Source organism: Cnephaeus nilssonii (genome assembly GCF_951640355.1).
Source record: "Cnephaeus nilssonii genome assembly, chromosome: 4".
In the NCBI taxonomy this organism is placed as follows: Eukaryota; Metazoa; Chordata; class Mammalia; order Chiroptera; family Vespertilionidae; genus Cnephaeus; species Cnephaeus nilssonii.
Window position 1 is genome coordinate 22,298,943 of NC_137075.1, and position 18,917 is coordinate 22,317,859.

Genomic DNA, 18,917 nt, shown 5'->3' on the forward strand with positions numbered 1-18,917 from the left:
ACGACTCTGAAGTTACATGTAATGCTTCTGTTCCCCCATTTATTTCACCAGATGTTTCTCATGTAGTCATGCCTACTGGGGAAAGAGGGTCTGGGAAATATTGTCCTTCCTTTGGCTTGCTGGGGGTACCCAACTAAAAGTTAAGGGTTCCCTTACTTGAATACAGTGGTTAGTAAATTACAGCCCATTGGCCAAATTTGCCCTGCCCTCTGTTTTTAAAAAAAGAAAATTTTTTAACGTGAAATTTATATGAAATTCAGATTTCAGTGATTATACATAAAGTTTTATTGAACACAGCCATGCTCATTCATGTACATAATGACTGTGGTTGCTTTCATGCTGCAATGGCAGAGTTGAGTAGCTGTGACAGAAACAATATGGCCCATAAAGCTTAAAATATGTATTATCTAGTCCTTTTTAAAAGTAATTTGCTTACTCCTGCCTTAGAGGAAGGACTGAATATATATTGCAGAATAATAAATTCTGCCAGACTTTCCAGTTATTGATATCACAGATATTTGTGTGTCTTTTTATATTTAACTATACCAATTTTTTATTAACATAGTGTATTTGTCTATTAGTGCTGCCATAACAAAGTACCACAGACCAGGTGGCTTAAACAACAGGAATTTATTTTCTCACAGTTCTGGAGGCTGGAAGTACAAGATCAAAGTGCAAGCAGGGTTGATTTCTTGTGAGGCTTCTCTCCCCAGCTTAGAGGATATCACTTTCTTACTGTCCTCACACAGCCTTTCCTCCCTACTCACAGCGAAGAACGTGAATGCTCTGGTCTCTCTTCCTCTTCCTATAAGGCTCCCACCCTTAGGACCTCATTTCACCTTAATTATTTCCTTAAAGGACCTATTTCCAGAAGCAGTAGCATAGGGATTTAGGATTGCAACCCATGGATTTTGGGGCATATATTTCAGTTCATAGCATAGTAACTTGGGGTAGCCTTATATCTTATTTTTCTAATGAAAGTTTAAAATATGATAGTGATCAAATGTTACTTCAACTCTAGGGAAAAGGGGACAAAATGGATTTAAAGAATTTACAAGACAAGAAAAGATCAACTGTTTAACAAGAGAGCCTCTTACTGCTGATGAAGAAGCTTTAAAACAGGAACACCAACAAAAAGAGAAAGAGCTCTTAGAAAAAATCCAAAGTGCCATAGCATGCACCAATATCTTTCCCTTGGGACGTGACCGAATGTATAGGCGATATTGGATTTTCCCTTCTATTCCTGGATTGTTTATTGAAGAGGATTATTCTGGTCTCACTGAAGACATGCTGTTGCCTAGACCTTCATCATTTCAGAATAATGTACAATTTCAAAATGCTCAGGTATCCACTAAAACTGGAGAGTCTTTGATGTCTGAATCTACCTCCAACATTGACCAAGATCCATGTGATGATTCTATGCAACTGCCAAAACCAGTGCATAAGCCAAATCGGTGGTGCTTTTACAGTTCTTGTGAACAGCTAGACCAGCTTATCGAAGCTCTTAATTCTAGAGGACATAGAGAAAGTGCCTTAAAAGAAACTTTGTTACAAGAGAAAAGCAGAATATGTGCACAGCTAGCCCGTTTTTCTGAAGAGAAATTCCATTTTTCAGGTAAATTTTCAGTGAAAACTATTGCCTTTATTTTTCTCTCCTCATAAAACTCTGATTCAGGATTAAACATTTTTCAAATTATTAGAGCTATATTGAAACACCTTATCTTTCATTTGGACCATGCTATCATTTTGAAAGTGTTTGCGAGTTAGGGAAACAAGGTTCTCTAGATTCCACTGGGTTTCATTTGTAATAGCAGTAAAACATTTTTAGATATAAGTTTTTGTTTTTGTTTTGTTTTTTTAATCCTCACCCAAGTATGTTTTTATTGGGGGGAGAGGGAGAGAGAGAGAGAGAGAAACATTGATCAGCCGCCTCCTATATGTGCCCCAACTGAGGATCGAACCTGAAACCTAGGTATGTGCCCTGACCGAGAATCAAACCTGCAACATGCTCCAGTCAACTGAGCCACCTGGCCAGGGCTAGGTATAATTTTTATATTTCTAAATGAGATTCTCTAGGTAGTGTACTCTTAAATTTGGGGGCATATTACCATCACTACTTTATTTTTATTTTTTTAATCCTCACCCGAGAATATTTTTCCCATTGATTTTCAGACAGAGTGGAAGGGAATAGAAGTGGGGGAGGTAGAGAGAGAGAAACATAGACATGAGAGACACATTGATTGGTTGCCTCCTGCATACAGCAAGATCAGGGGTGGGGAGTAAACCCAAAACCGAAGTATGTGCCCTTGACTGGGAACCCTTGACCCTTTGGTCCACAGGCCAACACTCTAACCACTGAGCAAAACCAGCCAGAGTGACCATCACTACTTTAGTTCTCTTCAGGATTAAAAACTGTGGCTCACGATTCTTTTTTTAACAGCTTTATTAGATTTAATTCATACACCATACAATTCACCCGTTAAAAATATTCACTTCAGTGGTTGTATAGTATATTCACCAACATGCACAACCATCATCACATGGTTAATTTTAGAACATTTCATCACCTTATAAAGAAACACCATACGCTTTAGCTACTACCCGCCACCCAATAGACCTAAGAACCACAAGTTTATTTTCTGTCTCTATAAATATCCCTGTCTAAACATTTTATATGAATGGCATTGTGTAACATATGGTCTTTTGTGGCTGACTTCTTTCACTTAGCATAATGTTTTCAAGATTCATCTAAGTAGTAGCATGTATCAGCATTCATTCCTTTTTATGGCCAAATAATGTTCCATTGTATATCACTTTTTTTTTTTTATCCATGTTAGCTGATGGACATTTCTGTTGTTTCCATCTTTTGGCTATTTTAAATAATGCTACTATAAACATTTGCATACAAGTTTTTGTGTTGACATATGTTTTCATTTTTCTTGGGTATATACCTAAGAGTGAAATTAATGGGCCATATGGTAATTCTGTTTAATCATTTGAGGAAGTACCAAACTGTTTCCCAAAGTGGCTACACCATTTTATATTTCTGCCAACAGAGTATGAGGGTTAAGATTTTTCCACATCTTTGCCAACACTTGTTATTATCTGACTTTTTTATTCTAGCCATCCTACAGTGAAGTGATACTTCATTTTATTTTCGACATTCATTTCCTGAATGGGTAATGATGTAGAGCATTATATCATGGTCTGATTGGCCATTTATGTATCTTCCTTAAAGAAAAGTCTATTTAGATCATTTGACCATTTTTAATTGGATTAATTGTCTTTTTATTATGAGTTTTTTATGTATATCCTAGATTCAAGTTCCTTTTCAGATATACGATATGCAAACATTTTCTCCCCCTCTCCTTTTTTTTATTGCACTTGAGGATTTACTAAGGGTTTTTATATCCATTATCTCATGATCATAACAGTTACATGGGGTGATTATATTTTTTAATAAGGAAATCATAATAAAGTATTGGATAACTATTTCAGACAAACCTCAAATTGATAGCAAACCTACGTATACTCGGGGAAGAGCTTCCAATGCATATGATCCATCTCAGATGTCTGCAGAGAGGCAGCTTGAATTGAGGCTGAGAGATTTTCTTCTGGATATTGAAGACAGAATCTACCAAGGAACATTAGGAGCAATAAAGGTTTGTACCTGTTCCCATTTTTAGTTTATCAAATTACCAAAATTTTGGTCATATTTGTTCATTTCTTTGCTATAGGCAACCCATGTGTGTTTTGAATACCAGAGTGATACATTTTCTATAAAAACTAAGTCTGTTATTCCCCTGTATCAGAATGTTTATGTGTGGATATAAATCTTTCTTAATTATGCTATATGACTATCAGCTTTCTTACACCGAATTTAGTGACCATAACTGACCTTTTTAACATTAATTTTTAGTATTTTTAAAATATCTATTATATGGTATTTTCATCCAAGATGTTGAAATGTGTAAGGATATTTTCTTCTTCCTTGACCAGCTCCTGCCTGCTCTGCTGAGTCTGGTTTGTTTATTGGTTTCTTTGTTACCTTTTTAAAATCTGTAAGTAATTCATGTTTGGTATGTGTGTTCTATTCATTGCTTTGCTATCATCTGTCACTTTTTTGCTACTATCAGGTGACCAATCTTAGAATTGTTTATGATTTTCCTAAATAGAGAGTAAGGTACTAAAGCTTCCATCTGTGAATGATATGAATTTCATTTTGACCACTTAGTAATCTTATTTTTAGATCCCTTTTTGATTCACAATCTGTTCTAGAACATTCATGAGTTTTTCATATGTACATTAAAACTCATACTCCTTAGTAACAACATATGCCAGTTTTCAGGGTTAGTAATTTGAGTTTTGTTACAGGTTACAGATCGACACATCTGGAGATCAGCATTAGAAAATGGACGGTATGAGCTGTTAATTGAAGAAAACAAGGAAAATGGGATAATTAAAACTGTGAATGAAAATGTTGAAGACATGGAAATTGATGAGCAAGCAAAAGTCATAGTAAAAGACAGGTACAAAAAGAATTTTTTAAAGTAACCATCACTTTTCCTTGCCACTCTTATGTTTTTTCTAATGTAAATGTTTCTTTTTCTTCAAAAAAATTGTTTTAAAACCTTATTGTGAGGACTTTAATACTGATAACCACTGAAATGATGATTTTGCTTAAACTTCAGGTACTTGTTATTCTACTTTGTACTGATGCAACCAAAAGACAACCTAAGATAATAATTTAGCTCAGCCAGAGTGGCTCAGTGGTTGAGTGTCAATCTATGAACCAGGTTTAATTCCTGGTCAGGGCACATGCCTAGGTTGCCGAGTACAATCCCCAGTAGGGGGCATGCAGGAGGCAGCCAATCAATGATTCTCTCTCATCATTGATGTTTCTCTCTCCCACTTCCTTCCTCTCTGAAATCAATATAAGTATATATTTTTCAATAAATAAATAAAATAAAAGGTCCCTGGAAATTCCCACATTAAAGTTTATTTTTTTAAGATAATTTATCCAAGTTTTTAAAAATCTAAACTTAAATGTTTTTATTAATTTCAGAAAGTAATTCTACACTTCCTTTTTTTTCTGTAGGAAAATATAGTAAATTGTGCTAAACTTAAATATTATTTGAACTAATAATCAGAACCTGTACCTCTATATCAATAGATAGATACTTTTACTTTTTTGGAGTTATTTTCTATAGTACATCCTTTAAGGAGTTTATTGTGTAGAAGGAAATGGTAGACAGACATTAAGCTAGTAATTATGGAACAGGGTGAAGTAAATACCCAGTGCAAATGTAGTTCATAGGAGGGCTGTTTGTCTTGGTAGAACATGGAAAGCAGCAAAGAAAATGCTAGAAGAAATAAATTCAAACCTCAGACCTAAATATGGGGAAGATGTGATATTGGGAGGGTAAACCAAAGACTTTGAGTGAATGGATTTGTCCTTTTAAATGACCATTTTAGCTGCAGCATGGAGATTTATTGCAAAGGGAGTAAGATTGGAGACTAATCTTAAGTAGTTAGGAGACAGCTATAGAGTCCTACCCAGTAAAAGTTGAAGCAAGAGAAATAGAGATAAGCTGCCTGAGATACTTATTCTTTAAGGGCCAACACAATGTCACCTCTTTAAAGCCTTTTCCCTTTGCCTTGTCTCGTCATCTCCCCTCCTCCAAATATTTGCCCTCTGACCCCTTCAATAACGACATATCGTTTAGCTCTTGATTCATGTATTTATCTCCCTTTCCTACTATTTTATTAGAGCTCCTTGAGATTGAGGAAACTATTTCTTACAAAGGTGTAAGCAAGCATTTGGATGAATGAGTGTACTCAAGTTTCACCTAATAGTGTTTTTAAGTACCATAAACTCTTCATTGTTTTTTTAATTGTAGACTTTTGGGCATAAAAACAGAAACTCCAAGTACTGTCTCAACGAATGCAAGTACACCGCAATCAGTGAGCAACGTGGTTCATTATCTGGCAATGGCACTCTTTCAAATAGAGCAGGGCATTGAGCGGCGTTTTCTCAAAGCTCCACTTGGTAAGTATCTGTTTTTAATTCAAAATATTAGTTATCTTTTAAATTATTTTGAAATTGGCCCTTAATTAATAGAACTTCATGGGCTAACATAATGAAATTAATTGATTTGAAAAATTTGAGATTGTATTTTCATTTTAATACATGAATTCTTTCAGGTGAGATTTATTTTTAAAATAATTCTTAAATACTATTTTTAAAATTTTATTCTAGATATTTATCATTTAATAAATGTCTTTTTAACTATTTCTGTCAGTATCTTCTTTGTGAAACCTTAATCAGAAGTAAGATTACCACAACCTATGATTAGCCAGACTCTGAAGAATCAAAGATTGTACATAAATTTTTTGTTATTTTTTAAAAACAAAACCCCAAAGAAGCTACTTAAATTTCCACCATTAAGGGTACAGTTTAATAATGTGGATCACTAACCTGAACACTATATAAGAAGTGCTAGATCAGAAATACCAAATGTTGCCCGGCCAGTGTGCCTCAGTGGTTGAGCATCAGTCGACCCATGAACCAGGAGGTCACGGTTTGATTCCCATTCAGGGCACATACCCAGGTTGTGGCCTCTATCCCAAGTTGGGGGCATGCAGAAGCAGCCAATCAAAGATTCTTTCTCATCATTGATGTTTCTATCTCTCTCTCCCTCTCCCTTCCTCTCTAAAGTCAATGAAAAAAAATTTTTTTAAAAAAGAAAGAAATACCAAGTGTTAAATGGTACATATATAAGGAAATGTTCTATAATTTATTATTAGGATCATAGAAATAATACTATCTGGATCATGTGTCAGCAATTTATGAAATTAATATGCTTTCAGGGACTAGTAATTAAGGAACATAATCAATATGTCTTTAGAAAAATGTGTTTCAAGTTTCAAATCAATTTTCTGTCATACTCTACTTCCCTGTGGTCTTTCTGAAATGTTGAATTAACTTACAATTCATCATATCGAGATAGATTTTTTTTAAATACATTTTTATTGATTTCAGAGAGGAAGGGAGAGGGAGAGAGATAGAAACATCAATGATGAGAGAGAATCATTGATTGGCTATCTCCTGGATGCCCCCTACTGGGGATCAAGCCTATAATCTGGGCACATGCCCTTGACTGGAATCAAGTCCGGGACCCTTCTCTCCGCAGGCCAACGCTCTATCCACTGATCCAAACTAGCTAGGGCTCAAGATAGTTTATGTCTCAATAATAGGTACTAGAAGAAACAATTATTTTCAACCTGTCGCGACCCACAGGTTGAGAACCGCTGCTGTAGAGCCTAAGACCATCGGAAAACACAGATATTTCCATTACGATTCATTAACAGTAGCAAAATTACAGTTATGAAGTAGCAACGAAAATAATTTTATGGTTGGGGGTCACCACAACATGAGGAACTGTATTAAAGGGTCCAGGCATTAGAAAGATTGAGAACCACTGCTCTAGTCGGCTCTTGGATCTCTGTATATTGTTTTTTATTTCAGTCAGTGTATGCTTAAATTCTAGTTGGTCTTTTTTCATATCCTCGAGGGTCTTGCTAAATTTATCGGCCTTTTCTAGAAAATTCTTGAAAAACCTTATAACCGTGGTTTTGAACTCTATATCCAGTCGTTTGCTTTCCTCCATTTCTTTCATTTGTGACCTGTTTCTTTGTCTCTGCATTTTGGCTGCTTCCCTGAGTTGATAGAATGGCTTTGTGTGCTAGGCGTCCTATAGGGCCCAGTGGCTCAGCCTCCCCAGTTACCTGAGGTGGACACTCTTGGTGCAGCCCTTTGTGGGCTGTGGGCACAGTCTTGTTGTAGTTAAGCCTTGCTTGTTGTTGATATCACTGGGAGGAATTGACCTCCAGGCCAATTGGCTGTGAAGGTCAGCTGTGTCTACGCTGGGAGAACTTCTGTGCTCAGTTTGGATGGGGCGGAGTCTCAGGGCGGAGCAGACAGCAGTGGCTTCCCATCAGCCCTGACCTAGTAGGCTCTGTGTCTCAGTGTCCCGCGGTAATCGCTGCAAGCACCTCTGAGAGAAAGCCGCCCTCGAGTTTCGCCCACTGCCAGACAGTCCAGTTTCTCCCTGAATGAGATTGGTTCCCCAGAGTCTCGCCCGGAACTGGAGTTCAGAGCAGTCGGGAGCTTTTGTCTCCCTCCCGGTTGAGAATGCCAGCGGCATACTCAGTTGCCAGCCCTCTCCGCGCGCACGCACCTCTGTACCTCTGGCTTCTGCAGCTCCTCTGAGTCTCAGTGTGCTTTTCTCTTTCCTTCTAGTTGTAGACTTTCCACTCAGCCAGCCTTCCTGTGGTTCTGGATGATGTCTGTTTTGTCTTTTAGTTGTAGTTTTGAAATTGTTGTGCGAGGCAGCAGTTTAGGTGTTTACCTATGCCACCATCTTGGTTTCTCCTCAGGTTTCAAAATATCTTCAGAATTTGTCTTTTTCTTCAACTCTTCCACATTGGCCTCTGCAAGCTTATTTCTTGCCATTACTGATAACAATGCACTCTGATTTATCCAGAAAGATTTCTTCAAGATCTTTGAATTAGCAGTTTTTATTGTCGCCTTCCTTAGATGTCCCGCTCAGGCTAGACTTTTCATGAAGCCTTCTATCAAAAACCAAGATAAATGGAAAGCACAATATGAGCCTGGCTCATGTGGCTCAGTTGTTGAGTGTTGACCCATGCACCAGGAGGTCCCCGTTCAATTCCATGTCAGGGCATGTGCCCAGGTTGTGGGCTCGATCCCCAGCAGGGGGACATTCATGAGGCATAGGATCAATGATTCTCATCATTGATGTTTCTATCTCTCTTTCTCTCTCTCTCTAAAAATCAATTTTAAAACATTTTTTAAAAGAAAGCACAAAATGAGAGGGTGGAAATAAGTCAAATGAACTGTATTGCATTTTTCCCACCTTACTAATATTTCTCTTTAGCTTTGTCTGAGGAGACATTAGAACCACCCATTTTTTTCCTCTCCCATTGAGTGATTAATCTCATATTTGTAGAAGTTCTGGTACTTTTTCAAACTACTTATTTACTCACGTTTTCAAATGTTTATTTCTTAAAACATATTATACAGCTATTTTATATTCTGTTTGTAATTCTAATATCTCAAGTCTTTATGGGTCAGATTCTGCTGGCTCTTGCTTATAGTGTTTTGTTTCTGTATAGCCTTGTAGGTTTTGACTATTAGCTCTCATTCCTCAGAACTTTATGGATATTTCTTCAGAGAAAATTTGCAAAGATTTGTGCTTGTTTCTACCATTCACCTGAGATCACTGCCAACCCTGAACCATTGTAAAATCTTAGCTTGTGGTTTTTCAGGTTTTAAACCTGGTCAAGGCTCTGCTTATAGTTATATATTCTTAGGGTATCTTTTTTTTTTTTTTTTTTTTTTTTTTTTTTCAGAGAGGAAGGGAGAGTGGGGGAGAGAGAGAGAAATATCAATGATGAGAGAGAAACATTGATCGGCTGCCTTACACCTGGGGATCAAGCCCGCAACCCCGGCATATGCCCTGACCAGGCACCGAACCGTGACCTGTTCATAGGTCGATACTCAACCAGGTCAACCGGGCTTCTTAGGGTATCTTTATTTCCCTTTTCTACCCAACTCCAATGTCCAATGAGAAGATTTCCTTGCTAGTTCTTTCTTTCTTTGTGCTATCCTCTCCACATTAAAAATATACCCTTTTGGAGTCCTAGTTTTTTAGAGGGGACTCACTACATTGGATGGGCCCTAGGTTTCATGTCCTGTCTTCTCACCCTGCCCCAGAGTCACACAGGAGCTCAAGACTCACTAGTGTTTTATAGGTCTGTTGTTTTATGACTTGAACTCGTTGTGTATATCTTCACACTCCCAGTTATATTAAAAATTTCTTAAAGGTAGGGACCATAGAATAGATTTTTTCCCTATCTTCTAAAGTGCTGCACATAGGAGGAACAATATAATGCAGGAATAATGATAATAGATTTACTCTGTGACAGTCAGTTTACATGTCTCACGTATATTATCTAGTTTAATCTTCCCAACAGCCCTCAGAGGTAGATACTGTCCACATAGTACTGTTGAAGAACCTGAGGGATAAAAGGGTTAAGTATCTTGCCCGACCTCTCATAGGAGGGAGCTAGTACTCACCTCAAGGCAGACTGACTCTGGAGTTCCACATGCTCTTAACCATTATGCTACTGCCCAAAGGTTTTATTTGAGGATAATAATAGGAAATATGGCATGATAGGATCAAACTATGTTTGGAGTTTTATATACCTTGCAAATTTTCACATGATGTGGTAGGCCCTTCATAATTAAGTATAATGTCTTAGGAAAACTAAGGTAGTAGCAATATTGAAGATAATTAAAGTTGGAAAACACATGCCATTGTAAAACGATAGACTGGCTAGATTAATGGCATCAAATGATTCTTAATACATTTTTTAACCCAGAAGACAAAAGGATGATTTGTTAATGACAGAAGGTATCAAATGTTTCTGTATAAATACTGGTACTGAAAGTTTATTTTGGGGGGTATTAACATTTTTTTATTTATTTCACTTTAAAAATAATATTTTCTTAGAGATAGAAGACAATATAGTTGGCATTTATACATAATTGGTATTTTTCAATAACAGCCTATTGAGATATAATTCACATATCTAAAATTTATCCTGCCCAGCTAGCATGGCTCAGTGGTTGAGTATTGACCTATGAACTAGGAGGTCATGGTTTGATTCCCAGTTTGGGCACATGCCTGGGTTGCGGGCTCGATCCTCAGTGAGGGGCATGCCAGAGGCAGCCAATCAATGATTCTCTCTCATCACTGATGTTTCTGTCTCTCCCTCTCCCTTCCTCTCTGAAATCAATAAACATACGTTTTTTAAAAGCATTCTTTTAAGTACAATTCAGTGATTTTTAGTATATTCACAATTGTACAGCCATCCATTGCTATCTATTTTTAGAACATTTTTATCATCTCAAAGGAAACTTCATGTATGATTGATATTTAACTGAGAGCAGTCTTTTATCTGAAAATGAGGAAGTAACATCCTTGAGTTAAATAAATAGTAGCTGACTTGTAACCATATTTAGCCAGGTTTTTTTTGGGGTTTTTTTTAATACATTTTTATTGACTTTAGAGAGGAAGGGAAAGGGAGAGACAGAAACATCAGTGATGAGAGAGAATCACTGATTGGCTGCCTCTGGCATGCCCCTCATAGGTCAACACTCAACTGCTGAGCCACGTAGGCTGGGCTAGCTAATTTTCTAAATTAGATCAAGATTTACTACAAAGATTAGATGAGAACACATTGCCGAAGTTATTTTTTTAACTGTTGAAATCCCCAACCATTTGATGTACAGATTTAACATAAACAAGATGTGATTCAACAAGTATTTTCTTTAACTGAGGTGTGTTTTTTTTAAATATTAACATGGTATTTTTGTTAGGTATTACAAGAACTGTAAAATTTATCCTGTTTAAACTACCAAGAAAATAGTTCTAGGAGATGTCTAAGATTTGCCTAGAAATTTTAATCACTTTCTATTTTCATTTAAGATGCCAGTGACAGTGGGCGTTCTTATAAAACAGTCCTGGACCGTTGGAGAGAGTCGCTTCTTTCTTCTGCTAGTCTATCCCAAGTCTTTCTTCACCTCTCCACCTTGGATCGAAGTGTGATATGGTCTAAGTCTATACTGAATGCTCGTTGTAAGATCTGCCGAAAGAAAGGTGATGCTGAAAACATGGTACTTTGTGATGGCTGTGATCGGGGTCATCATACTTACTGTGTTCGACCAAAGCTCAAGGTATTTTTTCTTTTTCTAATTCTCAGATTATAATTGAAACATTGAGATTTTGAATGACAGATGGTTAATGAACATTATGTGACTTTTCAGACTGTGCCTGAAGGAGATTGGTTTTGTCCAGAGTGTCGGCCAAAGCAACGTTCTAGAAGACTCTCCTCTAGACAGAGACCATCCTTGGAAAGTGATGAAGAGATGGAAGACAGTATGGAAAGTGAAGACGATGAAGTTGATGGTGACTATGAAGAGGGTCAAAGTGAGGAGGAAGAGTATGAGATAGAACAAGATGAAGATGACTCCCAAGAAGAGGAAGAAATCAGGTAAGTCCTAACATGCAGTAAAAATGGAGGGTTCATGAATCTTAACCAGACAATCTCTTTACTCAAGTACACATGGAGTGGTGGGGGTCCATCATTTTTTTTAAAACTAGTATGTAAAGTAATATAGTAGTTTGACATTACCCTTGCTTTATGTATTATAAACATTCAAAGTTTTCCAAGCGAGTATAGTAGCTTTGTGAACTTTGCCAGATCATAAAATCAAGTATGAATTCAAGTTTGGACAAGAATGCAATCAGACCCACCTCAAGGTTGATTTTACTTAATTTTATGTTTAAAGTAGCAAACAAACAGTCCAGAGGATATTCATAAGATGAAGATAGATGCAGCTTCCCAATGCCTCTATACCCAAATTTTGGTTGATCTTGGCAGTCTACAGAGAGAATGAGACTGAGAGAGAGAGATGCCAGAAGCACATTATATTTATTTATACTCCTACCACATCAGCACACAGAAATAGTCTATACTACCACAAAACCAAGTGTTCTGCAACTTGCAAATTATGCCACCCACACCTAATCAGTGGGTTTAGGGCCGGGTTATTCCTACTATGCCAGCTATGGGGCAGTCTCTCCTTATTTGTCCCTAAAACCTTGCTCCCTTTTTAATATTTGAACCCCATTCATGTGGAATCAGAAAAGTGAATGTGAAACAAGGGCAACCTAGAACTAACAACGTACAAAAAGGCCACCATCCAAGGAGATTAAGTTGAGAGAACTACCCCATCAGTTTCAGACAAGTTGTTGTTTAAGATTTTGTTGATTTTTTTAGAGGGAAAGAGAGAGAAACATCCATGTGAGGGAAACACATTGATCGATTGCTTCCTGCATGCACTCCTATCGGGGATCAAATCTGCAACCTGGGTATGTGTCCTGACCGGGAATCGAATCCGACACTTACTGGTGTACAGGATGATGCTCCAACCAAGGGAGCCACACCAGCCAGGGAACAAGTAGTTTTTTGTTTTGTTTTGTTTTGTTTTGTTTTGTTTGACGGGGGATTGTTGTTTTGAATATATTTTTATTAATTTCAGAGAGGAAGGGAGAGGGAGAGAGAGACAGAAACATCAATGATGAGAGACAATCGTTGATCCTCCTGCATGCCCCCCACTGAGGCTCAAGCGGGCAACCCAGGCATGTGTCCTGACCAAGAATCAAATCATGACCTTCTGATTCATAGGTCGATGCTCAACTACTGAGCCACACTGGCCAGGCACAAATTGTTTTTTAAATAGCTTCAACTAGCAGGAGCCATATTCCCTGTAGCTTATAAGGGTAGTATTGTGTTAAGCATAAAGGTGATAAAGAATTTGGAAACTTCTTGGAAATATTTTAGCTAAACTAGAAGTCTGGGTATATGGGAAGATGGATAAATGGAGGCTTAATGGAGTTATTTCATCCTTGTCTACAACTTAAAGGCAATTAAAAGATTGAATCTAGTTTTGTATTTTCCAGTAGGATGGCAAAGAGATTCTTGATTGGTATTCAGGAACAACAGGTTTAAGGCTTACTTTAATGGCAGCTATTGGCCGAAACTGTGGTAATGAAAAGTGATAATACGGAGACAAAAGATTTGCATTTTAAGATTAGCTCATCACTCTTTAATCAACATGATTAAGTCTATTTATTGGTCCTCCTGTAGATTTTATTGTAGTTTATCACAATTTAGAATTTGATTTTCATGATGATATCCTGAAATCACTAAGAAAATAATAAATATTATCTGCATTACAAAGAAATATATGAAAGCACATTTTAGATTTCCATAAAAATTTGTTAGCTCCAATTTTAAAGAATTGAGCATAGGATAAGTCTCATTAATAAAGAAAAGTAATATGTAGAACTTATTGACTGAATACTAGAACAAGGGGACTAGAAGTAATTGTACATTCATATTGCTCTATATAATAATTGTGTTTTCTAACAATATTTATAGCCCACCAAAACGAGGAAGACCACAAGTTAGATTGCCAATTAAAACAAGAGGGAGACTTAACTCTTCTTTTTCAAGTCGTGGCCAACAAGATCCTAGAAGATATACTTCAAGGAGTCAGCAGAGTACACCCAAAACATCTGTTTCTTCTAAAACTACTAGTAGAAGCCTAAGGAAGATAAAGTCTGCTCCTCCTACAGTAACTAAATCTTTAAGAATTGCCAGTCGTTCTACTCGCCACAGTCATGGTCCATTGCAAGCAGATGTATTTGTGGAACTACTTAGTCCTCGTAGAAAACGCAGAGGCAGGACAAGTGCTAATAATACACCAGAAAATAGCCCTAACTTGCCTAACTTCAGAGTCATTGCCACAAAGTCAAGTGGGCAGTCAAGATCTCTAAATGTTGCTTCAAAACATTCTCTCCAAGATAGTGAATCCAAGAGAAGAGGCAGGAAAAGACAATCTGCAGGTATGAAGAAGTCTAATTTAAACTATTCTTACCTAAGAAAATTGAATAATTTGGAAAGATTAAATGTTGGGATACTTTGGATCATTTTTTGAAGGCTGTCACTAAGATATACAAAGTTTTTAGGAAGCAGCCTTCCCTGAAGCATAATATTCATTGAAGGGGCAGCTATTTGGAGAATAAAGGTAAACTATATTACTAGTATTTCTACTAGTATAGCAGGGTAGTTGTGAGAAATTTGCTAATGGAGATACTTGGCCAATACTTGAACAGTCTCAATATACCACATTATGACACATTTCATTCTCTTCCACCTTTTCCTCCTTAAAACACACATACTCATTATCATCTAAACAAGCTACATTAGGTTATTTGTTAAGGTTCCTAACTGATACACTGAATTTGGGGCGGTAGAGAGTTGGGGGCAGTAATATTATTAGAGTGATCACAATCTGTCTAATTCTAATAATTGTTGTTTATAGTAATCTTTATCCATATAATAACCTACTTATTTATCTATTTAATCATATCTTTTTTTCTTTAATGTCAGTGATAATAAAACTTTATTTTCAAAAAATGAAGTGAAACAAAAAGTGCTATTATCCTTTGAAGAATTATGTAGACAGGTTGTATTGCATTATTGGGACAGTGACAGGAGTAAAGAATTTATTGGTGAAAAATGGGTTATAATTAGTCTACATGTTGTCAGGTTTGGGGGGGGAGGGAGGAAGTATCAGGTAACTTTGCACCAAAATCTAATTTAGCTTTTTTATCCCTTTATCTGTTTTGCCTTTCCCTGAATCTGAACTTCAAACTAGTAAACCTGAACTATTTTTATTCAGAAACACCGCTGAAAAAATTTGTGTTGTTATTAATTGATTGGTGAAATCACTGTCCTGTTTCTAAGGACAAATAAAGACGGAATATGTGGATTTACATTTAAGTAGAGAATTTAAACACCTGAATTTATATGTGGACTATACTACCACCCTTTTCTACTAATTCATATACTTTAGATTTCAATTTAGGTATATACTTAGATTTTATGAGAAAGCATCTTGCTTTAAAAAAAATTCTCCATATAAAATTAAGATTTAAAGAGGCCTAATTTCTAGATCTGAAGAGGCAACTTTCCAATTGATAACGTTTTAGGCAATACTGTAAAATTGCTTACTGTTATTTAATTGTAGTTGAAAACATATTTTTAATAAAACAGTAAAAAATCCACAAACTTTGTGTTCTAGAATTTTCTTTTGTATTACACTTATTTTTCAATCTGTTCCCACTGAATTTTCAATGCAATTCAAAATTTTTAAGATCAAAAAGGTCCAGATTTTCATATCTCAAAATGTAAGTTAGTTTAACATCTCGGAGTATAATGTCATTTTGTTTGTTTGAATTTAGTTTGTATTTATAGGCCCTGTTTAGCTTGTAGTGATCAAATATTTTGCTTTGTCATCACCTAAAATTAATATAATTATTTATTTAGAAGCATCTCCTGTGACACTGAATCGAAGAAGTTCAGGCCGACAGGGAGGAGTTCATGAATTGTCTGCTTTTGAACAACTTGTTGTAGAATTGGTACGGCATGATGACAGCTGGCCTTTTTTGAAACTCGTTTCTAAAATCCAGGTAATATTTTTAGACTTTATAAAATGTATCCCTGTACATTATTTAGTCTGCATGACAGTTTTGAGATAGTCCAAACACCTTTTAATGACTGCATTTTTTTGAACACTTGAAAAGTTGGTCTCTATATTTTAAAAAAATGGAGTTAGACAGCATAGTCTCCTCAGTCCTTTCTAACTCTGTGACTGATTCTATTTTCTTTATTTATTGATTTTGAGAGAGAAAGAGAAACATCATTTTTTTGTTCCATATATTTATGCATTCATTGGTTGATTCTTGTATATGCCCTGACCAGGGATCAAACCCACAACTTTGGTGTATCGGGACGATGCTCTAACCAACTGAGCAACTCAGCCAGGGCCCTGTGGCTGATTCTTATAAATGATGACTGTGTTGAAATAACCTCAATGTTTTTATTCAAGGTAATGAATATGAATAGAGTTAATTCAACTGAGTACCATTGTTGGTATTTCTATTATGTAAAACAGTGGTTCTCAAAATTCAACATATACCAGACACACCTGGAGGACTTGTTAAAACACAGATTACTGGGCCCTACCGTTTGCATTAATGACAAATCACCAGATGATGCTGATGGTGCTGGTCCAGAGACCACAATATGAGAAACATTGATTTTAAAAATAAGTACTATTAAATAACAGAGATGGCCTAACCTAACTAAGGGGTTAGAGTTGGTGCTGTAGTTGTTTATACAATGGACCCTTGAACAGTAACAGGTTTGAACTGAGTCCACATATGTGGATTGTTTTCAATATATATATATAAGAAAATTCTTTGGAGGTTTTCTTACTGCCATGAAGCAATCATATTGATTACACTAGGCTATCATAAAGCAATCATATTGCTGCTTCTTTGTTATCAATAAATGAATCATTATACCTGTAAACAGATGAATTTCTTGTTCATATTTTTTTCGTAGTTGATGTCTAGTGTTAGTAATATGTATAACATCTACAGTGTTTTGTATCATATAAAACGATATTGATGTAGATACTGACAGGTGACTTATCTCATAAATAGATGATGTAAAATTATGGTATTGATAAATACGTATGGTACTCTAAATGTATAATCCTTATGATGATTTTTTATAACATTTTCTTTTCTTTAGCTTACTTTGCTGTAAAAATACAATATATAATACATATAACATGTAAAATATGTGTTAATTGACTGATTATGTTATTGGTAAGGTTTCTGATCAACAGTAGGTCATTAGTAGTTAGGTTTTGGGGGAGTCAAAAGTTATACACAGATTTTTGACTGTGTGGTCACTCGACACCTCTAATCCTCACATTGTTCAAGGGTCAACTGTGTGTGTGTACGTGTGTGTGCACGCACGTGATGTGATATGTTAGTGATGTGATATGCTATAGTAGAGATAGGACAGTGTTATAGTATTACTAGAGGCCCAATGCACGAAATTCGTGCATGGGTAGGGTCCCTAGGCCTGGCCAGCAATCAGGGCCAATCTATGGGGTGACTGGCGGGGTGATCAGGGGGCCCCTGCTGGCACCTGCCTTGGCTGGCCGGGGGCCTGCGGGCTGGAGGCAGCTCCTATGTTGAGCATCTGCCCTTTGGTGGTCAGTGCACGTCATAGCAACCTATCATTCCACCGTTATTCCACCATTCAGTCGATTTGCATATTAGGCTTTTATTATATAAAATAATAAAAGTTATATAATGGTCTTTCAGAAATAGAGAAGAAAAGGAGGTTGATTTGAGCACTTCAGAGGGAGGGAACGGCAGAACTACTTGAAGTCTGGTCATTGAAGTAAGATGGCATTTCAACAGTGTGAACTGGAATAAGGGAATTTCAGAAAGGAAGAGGGATGATAAGTTAAAGACCCAGAAATGAGAACATGGGGATAATGAATAGTTTGAATGGAGCAGATTAGCTAGACACAATTAAGAGTATAAAGCGTCTCACTTGTCAGTGTTAGGTGATGGTTTCTGAATGAAAAAGTGACATCATCAGACTTCTACTTTGAGATTTCTAGAGCAAGAATGTAAAGGATTCATTCCAACATGGCGGACGGCAGGACTGAATTGGGGGGCGGAGGGTGAGGAGGGAGAGACCGATCGCACAGGAGTCTCGGTGGCAGTGGTTCAGGTTTTCCTGGCCAAAGAGCCCCTGCTACTGCCACAGACCATCCCCAGGCGGGGCTCCTGTTTGGAAACCACACCATCTTGAAGGGTTTTCAAGACCCTCCTTGGGAGGAGGCTGCAGGTAGCAGCAGCAGCGAGGCCCCCAACCTTCCTCCACCCAGAGTAGCCAGGTCCCATGCCTGAACCCACGGGCATCCCCAAGGACACACCCCAGACCCCGTGCACCTGCCACAGATAGCACCCATACTGCGCAGCTAAGGGGAAGCCCGTGGGACCTCGCAGGCCTGCGGCTGATACCTGCGGGGCCAGCTCTGTGGGGGAAGGGAGTACAGCTCAGAACAGGTACAATCCAGATATGAGACTCAAGGCAGACCCAGCCTCTGGGCTAAGGATTCCTCGCCCGCTGGACCATTAGGGGCCTCAGCCTCTTGGACCTCAATCAGGTTGCCCAGGGCCAGAAAGAGACAGTGACTCCTATTGACCAGAGCAGCTTCCAGGAGGCCCAGGATAGACACAGCAAGGGACCAGATTGAACATCAGAGCAAAACCTAGCAAGCTCCACAGATAGCAGACCCAAAGGTTTTTGAGTGTGTGAGTGTG

General features: G+C 37.4%; 1 protein-coding gene across 3 annotated transcripts in view; it reads left to right on the plus strand.

The window, feature by feature from the left end:
* Positions 1-18,917, plus strand: part of BAZ1A (bromodomain adjacent to zinc finger domain 1A) — a 94,978-nt gene that overhangs the window by 72,353 nt on the left and 3,708 nt on the right. For all 3 annotated transcript variants that reach the window (XM_079767521.1, XM_079767523.1, XM_079767522.1), the window contains 8 exons: positions 1,022-1,615; positions 3,499-3,662; positions 4,375-4,529; positions 5,901-6,049; positions 11,577-11,824; positions 11,915-12,141; positions 14,095-14,561; positions 16,048-16,190. In XM_079767521.1, coding sequence (XP_079623647.1) covers positions 1,022-1,615; positions 3,499-3,662; positions 4,375-4,529; positions 5,901-6,049; positions 11,577-11,824; positions 11,915-12,141; positions 14,095-14,561; positions 16,048-16,190 — 2,147 coding nt within the window. The remainder of the gene's footprint in view (positions 1-1,021; positions 1,616-3,498; positions 3,663-4,374; positions 4,530-5,900; positions 6,050-11,576; positions 11,825-11,914; positions 12,142-14,094; positions 14,562-16,047; positions 16,191-18,917) is intronic.